This window comes from Centroberyx affinis, unplaced genomic scaffold (genome assembly GCF_046629955.1).
Source record: "Centroberyx affinis isolate AG114_WGS23_722 - 3 ecotype Tasmania unplaced genomic scaffold, CSIRO-AGI_Caff_v1 ptg001835l_1, whole genome shotgun sequence".
NCBI lineage: Eukaryota > Metazoa > Chordata > Actinopteri > Beryciformes > Berycidae > Centroberyx > Centroberyx affinis.
In genome coordinates, this window is record NW_027280214.1 from 1 (window position 1) to 8,534 (window position 8,534).

Below are 8,534 nucleotides of genomic sequence, written 5' to 3' on the forward strand. Positions count from 1 at the left end.
AATTGACAAAAGAACAGACCAAGGACGAGGTCTGGCATCCTTGAGGAAATAAAATACAGTGCTATAGTAAATGTAACTACAACAAAGACACCACATTGCTCTACATATCAGGACCTAAAAATCACAGAGCAAACCCACTTTTTTCCTGTGATTTACAAGAAAAATATTTCCTTAGAGGAACAGGCAATAGCATTCCTTCCAGTTTCTATGTAGGTGACACATTTTTCTGCACAACAGACAAGAACACAGATAAGCTCCTGTTTGAAAGCAAACAGCAGCCTTGACCTTGACCAGACAGAAACAGAAACTCTTATGGAAGCCCAGAGCAAGACTGATTAGCCTTATCAATACAAACTGATCCACATACTAATTAATAAGCAGTTATTCATGCAGCCTAGTATTGGCCTATTATAAAACAATTACAGAAACAAGTCTATTAATTGTATTTATATATTTTATATACATTTATATATATATATTATTTCGATCAAGTTATGCACTGACCATTGTATAACAATCCTCAGTCAAATCACAGCATTTCAGCAATCTCATATCAGTTACCTTTTCCTACCAGTGTGAAGCCACTCAGAATAAAAACAAACAAACAAAAAAAAGACATCTGGTCCATACTTTCAAAACAAAACCTCATTGACGAACATTTGCCATGTGGCACCACATGGTATTACTCAAAAAACTTTGCCGGATGAAAGTGAAAATAAAGATATTTAAGAGGTAATCTGTGGCGAATGAAAATAGAATTGTTTTTTCCATAAAGTCCTGCTTACAGCACATAAAAACATAACATAAATACTTCACGTTTTGTTCCCCAAAGAGTGACAATGACAAATTTGACTCTAATTCTGAAGGCAGCTCTGGTGTCATTCTGGCCTTCTAAAGCTGGTTTGATGCAGGTGCTTCATCTCTCCTCCACATTAGGACAAGGTGAACTGAACCGACTCTCTCAACACTTCCAGACACCTTCGCTTGGCACAGCTGCAAGTTTGCTTCACTGAGCTCAAAGATTCGCCACACTGCAGACATTTTTTCCCCCTCCAGCTGGAAAACTATTTTATTGCGCCAAACCTTGTCATTAGAGCATCAGTATTGGGACAGATTAATTTGCCGATCCCAGTAGACTATTTGGGAGCTGGATCGGCACCAATCCTCCCGATAATACAAAAGCTATCACCGCACCTCTGATACAAACCTTTACTTACTGAAAACAAACCATTTTGATACAGTTACAGCATTAGTGACAGTTTGATTAAAGCGCTTTCTCTCAGCGACTTACCTCACAACAACTTTTCGCTGTGTCTGGTCGATTTTGCAGTACACCATCTTGGTCCGAACGGCTACAGGGAAAAAGCAGACAGGAAGGAATTGAAAGACAGGCGTAGCATTCAGAGAGAGCAAGTGCACCTTGAGGAGTGAAATCAGAGAGGAAGCTAATCACAGTCACAAAATACTAAAATTCTTGGTCCTATGCTACTCTGTATCACTGCAGATTGTAAAATCCTACTGATAACCTGTCTTCGCCACTGCGCATTCTTTTTCCAAAGCTACGGTAGATAATGTTAGCTACAGGATGGCAGTAAACGATGATGACAGAGGCAAGTCAGAGGGATGTGTGTGTCTGTATGTTGTCACTGTTCAATCACTTTCCTTTCTTCTTCACTGTATACTGTTGTGGAAAACTAACAGCATGCTTGAGGAGGGTGAACGGCAAAGATTTATTTTATTAGAAGTGCTTGTACCATCAATGACGAAGGCCTCGACGTCTTCAGCTCCGATCTGCAGCTCCTGCTGCATGGTGTCGAAGGAGATCTCCTTGAATTCCACCGCCATGCCCATGAATGTCAGCAGACGCATCTTGGCCATGTTTTGCTCGTGGGACAGGCCTGGGGAGCAACACGCAGGGGTCATTAAACACGCAACAGACACGGTCAATTACACGGGACTCTGGGAGTTTCCCCTGCGTTAATTGCTTGTCCATTCAGCAGCATGCGATCAGGGAATCTACTCATTAACACAAACACCGCTCTATGCTGTCTGTTTTGAGAGTCCATCCTACACACTTGTGTAATTACACCTAAGCTTTCAGCGGTGTGAGAGAGAGACACACACACTGCTGACACACACATTCCTGTGCTGTGTCAACACAGCACAGTGAATTAGCCGAGTGTGTGTGTGTATCTGCACATATTGTCAAAAAAGAAAACAAAACAAAAAAGAAACTTGTCATCAAATAATGGAACTGCAAATAAGACGATGTTGACATTTATTACAGAGAAAGGTGTTCCAGATGGACAGATGTATTCTGGTATTATTGCGCCAAGGTATTTGGGTATTATGCAAAATCCCTGGCCTGGAAATCAAATTTCACACTGGAAAAAATCTTCCATTATATTCAAATCCTGAGCATTTGGATTTCCTTTTCCCTCTCAAAAGATCTGAGATTTTTCCAAGCGCTTTAACAAAAAAAAAAAACGCAGGAAAAAATTGCTAAACATCAGAATATTCAGGATAAAAAATTGCTATTTGATTTTTTCCACACTGGGAGAGCCAGCCGAACACTAAGAAGCACCTCCCGCCCAGCATCAGCAGTATGTTTTGCTTTTGTTTTGATTATGGGTGATTAGCCTAACTTTCAGCGTGGGCAAAAACAAGATGAAGAAAGAAATAGTCAAATAAGCCTAAATAAATAACACACCCTTACAAATGGATAATTTTGTTTCCATAATTACCAGAGGGATGAAATCAAAATACATTTAAGATGACAGACTAGTACTAAACATAAACTGTTGCAATTGAAATGAAAAATTGAGCAGAACATTTGATTGCTTAATCTAGGAAAAGGGAATACCCCTTAATGTGAAATATTTTATTAGCACTTTTATAATACCATTATGAGAATTTAATTTCAGATTCAAAAGCCTGTAGGCTGCCATGATAATCCAAGAATCAGTTCACAGAGCATCAAAGCTGTTAAAATGGACCCATCATGGACCAGATATTTAAATTAAAGATTCACTTGACAGGTTGGCCTTCCTAGTGTTCTTCAATGTTGTGCAGACCGACTGTGTGTGTGTGTGTGTGTGTGTGTGTGTGTGTGTGTGTGTGTGTGTGTGTGTGTGTGTGTGTTGAATTCATGCACTTGATATCTTAAGCCAAGGCTACTCACCCAGGGAATCAATGAAGTCTTTGTTACTCTGGTAGAACTTTACATATGCCGCTAGTTTTGCACTCACAAAGATGGTTAATAGCTGGAAAAGCAGAGTGAAGCGAGGGAGAAATGTCAGTGCAATACAGTCATATCATCTTTGTATCATTACAAGACATTCTGAAATTTGTGTGCATGATAATCAAATTCAGAAAAAAAAAGTTCATTTAAATGAGTTTACAGATACAATGACAGCAAAGCAGACTGTCTCCTTTATAGCATAAGCAACTACACAGATAGTGTTTGTTTGTCCTTCCTCTAAGCTTCTGGCATATTATGAATCGATGAACAAGGGGACAAAACAAAAATACTTTCAGGGTAGGTGGATGAAGTATGCATCAAGGTTTACAAAATATTGACAATCTATCAACTCACTACAACAGCTCCTTTAAAAAAAATACTGTAGTGATAAATTGTTTTCCTAGTCTCAACCTGTGCACCTGTCAGTGTATATACATGCTGTTTGCCGTTTAGGCTTGTTAATTGTTCATTGTGTTGTGCTCATCTTATAGCTGCCACTGATAGCAATACAGCTCAGACATGCATCTAAAAACCATTTAAAACACTGTCAAGAGTCTTATACATCAGTGTGTTATAATTCCAGCCACTGCGAGACCTTACCCACTGATGTTTTGCAACATGCCAATTTATGTTTGTTTATAAACAAAGTGGAGTTATAAGTAATTATGGTTAACTTGGGATCAGCTTCTACTAGCAAGCATTGCAAATGTGGAAATGGAACAGAACATAATCAACATTTCTGGAGCATTTTGGGGCATGTGAATGCCCATGAATTATTTTTCCTAAAATAAAAATTCCAGGTGAGTACTCTACACACAACAGATGACATGGTGGTTGCAACGATATATATCAGAGATGAAAAATATGTGTCTTGAAAAATTATGTTTTAATTGCAGTTTCAAGGTCATGGGAGCCATTAGGAATTAATTAGGGGACATTATGAGTGCTGGCTTTTCCTTGTTCATCTATTAACCTTTGGCCGTGCACCTAAGGAAGATTTTTTGATCGAGTTGTGCTTGCACTTGGCGGAGTTTAGCTATTAGGAAAGTCACATTTATTTAAAAATTTCTGCCAGACCAATAGACTGAACTTAAGTTATTGGAGTAGATAGAAAGTTGCTAGTGTGCCAGTATTATCCTTTACATATTTAACATTTCTAAGTGTTACACTTCTTCATACGAGCACACGGAGATGGTAATCAGTTGGTATGATATTTATTGAGCACATCCTTCAGTACTCACATCATGGATGAGTTCTCCCTCGAGGAAGCGGACAGGTTTCAGGGTCAGCAGGTGGTCAAACAGGAAGGTGTTAGGGTCTTTCAGAGCACGGACAATACATCTAAAGACAAGGGCCACAGAAGGATGTGTGAGAGCAGAGCCAGACATTCATTTGGTCTCTTATCAAATCCCAAGGCTGAAATGATAGGTGATAAACCAGTGTTTCATGTTTACTTGTGGGCATCAACGCGTGCTTGTGAAGCGTTGTCTTCTGTGTAACTCCCCAGCAGCTCAACCATCACTTTTGCTGCAGCCTCACTGTGAAATATTACATACACTGTTGGAAACTCTTGTAATGAGATAAGTGACTTACAAGACAACTATTGGAAGCATTCTCACACATAAGAGTCAGCATGTTGTTACCTTTTTTTGCAGTCAACCAGTGCCTCGTATACCAGCCTCAGGAGCGTGTGCTTCTTCTCTGTGTTCAGGTTCCAGTCAATAATCCACTTGCGCACCTGATCAGCAGCACAAACACATAACATAAGTCAATTGCAGGCAAACTGCAAAACAATAGCAGACAAAAATGCAGCCTGTCGTGATTTGGAAATTTCAGTAGTGAATATTATGATTCCAGCTTTATTCTCTGTTCTTTCTCTCTGCAGCCCTTGTTATTGTCACAGAACTAGGAGTGTTTATGGTCAGTGCTTCTGGTTGGGATGGTGAGTGGATTTACCTGGTCAAGGTCAGTGGGGATGAAGGCGATGGCGTTACAGGTAGCAGCCACCTTGATGAGACTACAGAAGACAGTGTACCTCACTGGGGTGTTCTCATCCATGCCGTGGAACAGGTTACTCAGCCTGGAAAACCAAAATGCAGATTTTTACGAGTTCTAGGTTTTCTGGACACACCTCCCATTTATTTTGAATGGGAGATTAGAGTTTCCCCGCCTTTTCGACAGTCTCAATGCATTGCCTCTACATTAACAATCTCAAAATAAAAACAACAATCTACTTAGTTTCCATGCATCCGGGATGAGTCCATTTTCACAGTTTGAGGACAGCACCGCACAAGTGAAAAGTGCTGCTGCATGGGTTTTAAGGGAACAAAGCGATGTAGGACTCACAGCTGCATCCTGAGGGAGGGCCTTTCTCCTTCACGGAACTTCACCAGTTTCTCGCACAGACTCTCGATGAGAGCCTCCTGCTTCTCTGTCTCCAGGATCAACAGCAGAGACACAATGCTGTTCATCACACTCTCCACATCTGCAGAGAGAGAGAGAGAGAGAGGGGAGTTTCAGTGTCAGGTGCCTTGGACATACATCGCCTGTTGTTGTCTAATGGTTAATTGGCTCTGTGTGAGAAACAGGTATGGTCTTCATCATCACTCACCTTTGTCATCGTCCTTGAGACAGACGTCAGACGCCTCGATGATCTGCGCCAGATCCACATGAAGTCCACCTTCAGAGTTCTCCTCTGAGATATCAGCTCCTTTGGACTTGATGTAGGCTCTGAGCTCTGACGCCTATCAGCAGGACAATAAGTATTATAGATGGTAAAATGCAGCCTAGCCGCTAATGGTTGACGGTAACTAGGAGGCTATAGATCGCTATTTTTGGGGGCTTCTTTGTTTATTTGGATGTGTGGCTAAGCAGCTAACTTAACGTTAGCTATCAGACAGTTTTGAAAGCATCTGTCACAGCGTTCACTAAGCTACATCCAGGACCCTCGTAGCATAACATACAAATTAGCTAAACTAGTTAAAGGATGGCGTATGACAACATGCTTAAACAACAGCCTAAAGTCGTAATTAGCATTTAACTATCCGCGTATAACGTAACTGTCTCAGTTGCTGAGTTCATCATCACATTGGCGGTTAGCATTCGCGAGCTAGCTAGCATGCTATCTAAGCTATCTGGTTGGATAGACATTGTTTATATAAAGTCATCCGCATGCAGAACTGAGCAAAACGGGGTTTTTAAAGATATATCTCGTACCTGGTCTTCTTCCGTAATATCGATAAATGCTGGGACGCTCATTTTTAGATGATTTTGTGAGCCTAGATTATATCCACGCTCCCACCACTGCTGAGACCAGCGGAAAAGAAAACGCAAGAGTACCGGTGAAGGTCTTGCACTTCCGGGTCACGATGTTAAAGGCACAGTAGCTAGGCTAAATCGGCTAAAACCCATGGATGTAAACCTCCTGAACTGACACTGTACCTCTATGGGTGAACCTCAAGAGTGAGTATCACAATAGCAGTACAAACACAAATTCTCTCTCCCTAGATTGTTACTTTTCAAATACCGTCACAAATTCAACGTGAACTATAGGAAGGTTATGGATTTTTTCAGTTGGCTTGAAAAACCCTGCCAGGGCTGGATAGCATCAACTTGTGCAACCCCCCCCCCAGGGGTCAGACTGCCTCCTAAATTTTATGAGTCACCACCACCATGTCCCATTCTTTCACTCTTTCTTATCCAGGTATCAATCTCTCCTCTGTGGGAGATTAGCCCTGGATGTCTTGGATGAGAGTTACAGAGGTGAAGGTGATCCCAGGAGAGGTTATCTGACTGAGTTACAGTCCCTGTGTGTGTGTGTGGACCACCATGACAGGCCCAGCAGTTTTCCAAACCGGAAACAATGTAAGTATCAGAGGGGAACACTTCCACCGTGCTCCTGCTGACCCACAGATGCGCTCAGCGGGCCTCTCTATCAAGTGGGATTCTGGGTATTGTTACCGTGGCAGGTCACTTGGTGATTGAGGTGGGTGAGGTTAAGAGGCTAAGTGGAGCTCCAGCTCACCCTAAAACCATGGACTCAGGTTACCAACTTTTTGAGGTGTCAGACAGGCTGTATGGGTGAAGATTAGGGCTGGGTGATATGGTTGAAATCAATATCACGATAATCATAAGGATGTTTTTCGATATCGGTATATATCATGGTATGGATATTGCACGTATGCAAAATTACATTTTAAATAATCAAATTAAAGTTCATCCCATTGAACCGAAAGGTAATGTTAGGTAACTGAACATTTCAAATAATATTCCTACCATACCTAATTTTTTTGTCAGTTTTTAAATGAAACTTGCTTGTTATCATCAGTTTAGACAACAGAATTAAATCACCATATCATCATGCTATGATTCCACTGAAAGATGATAAACAATAATATTGAATTATCGCCCAGCCCTAGTGAAGATGCTGCTGAGTGTCCTCCATTTCCTAACAACTGTCTGATCTCCTCCCTACTGTAGATATGTGCGTATTTTGTTTGAGATTCATCCACTGAGGAGAGACGTCAGCCACCTCATCATTCCTTGAAAGCCTGCTTGCCGTATATATATATGTTTCACATAGCAGTTACGGTTATAAGGAACTGAATGCTTGCTTTATTCATCAGGGCATATATCTTAAAATAGTGTGCTGAGGGGAAATGGCTGATGGAGTGTTTCACCATCCCGTTCATACGATGCGTCATTCTCTTTCGGAAGGCAAGTGCCTGGTACCAAATCCCACCCTCACTCTCTCCCTGCCCTTGTTCGCTGTCACGGCAAAGAATTTATGGCCGCTTCTCCACAAGTGTGCTTGTGTAACTCTGAGGCTTTCATTAGCTGATTAACAGCTGTTGTCAAGTGCCTTGTGTATTTCAAGTCCAGAATAAGAGTTTTTGGATGCCTTTGAAGTTCCAGGTGCATGCGAGACATTGTTTTTGTCTCCTTTAAAAGGTCTTTGAAGTGCCAGGGTTGTGATATGACGCTTAGTAGCCTATATAATATTCATGGAAGAATGTCCTGGAAATGATGTGGTTTAGGTACGAGCTGCTGAGGGAATCTTGGACCACAATAAACCTTTAAATTCCAGTGAGACTGTACCTGGTACAAATATCAGTCTGTAAGGAGGTTTTAGCCTGTTTTATATCATTCCAAGACTGGCCATAGCCTGACAATGTAGTCTTCGCGTGAGTTGTATGTATCTGGCAGCAGACAGTTTTACCATAGCTTGTGCTGATGTCTGATATCTGTCTGGTGTGCGTGTCTAGACAGAGTTCAGTGGAAAAGTATTGGTCAT

The 8,534-nt window shown here is 41.3% G+C and overlaps 1 protein-coding gene across 1 annotated transcript; it reads right to left on the reverse strand.

The window, feature by feature from the left end:
* Positions 1–1,271: 1,271 nt before the first annotated feature.
* eif3m (eukaryotic translation initiation factor 3, subunit M) lies at positions 1,272–6,574 on the reverse strand. The gene is made up of 10 exons (XM_071529728.1): positions 6,458–6,574; positions 5,853–5,985; positions 5,588–5,726; positions 5,198–5,321; positions 4,885–4,979; positions 4,696–4,779; positions 4,483–4,582; positions 3,182–3,263; positions 1,755–1,898; positions 1,272–1,352 (listed from the first exon to the last, which is right to left on the reverse strand). The coding sequence occupies exons 1-10, from the start codon at positions 6,497–6,499 to the stop codon at positions 1,288–1,290; spliced, it is 1,008 nt and encodes a 335-aa protein (XP_071385829.1). The 5' UTR covers positions 6,500–6,574; the 3' UTR covers positions 1,272–1,287.
* Positions 6,575–8,534: the final 1,960 nt, after the last annotated feature.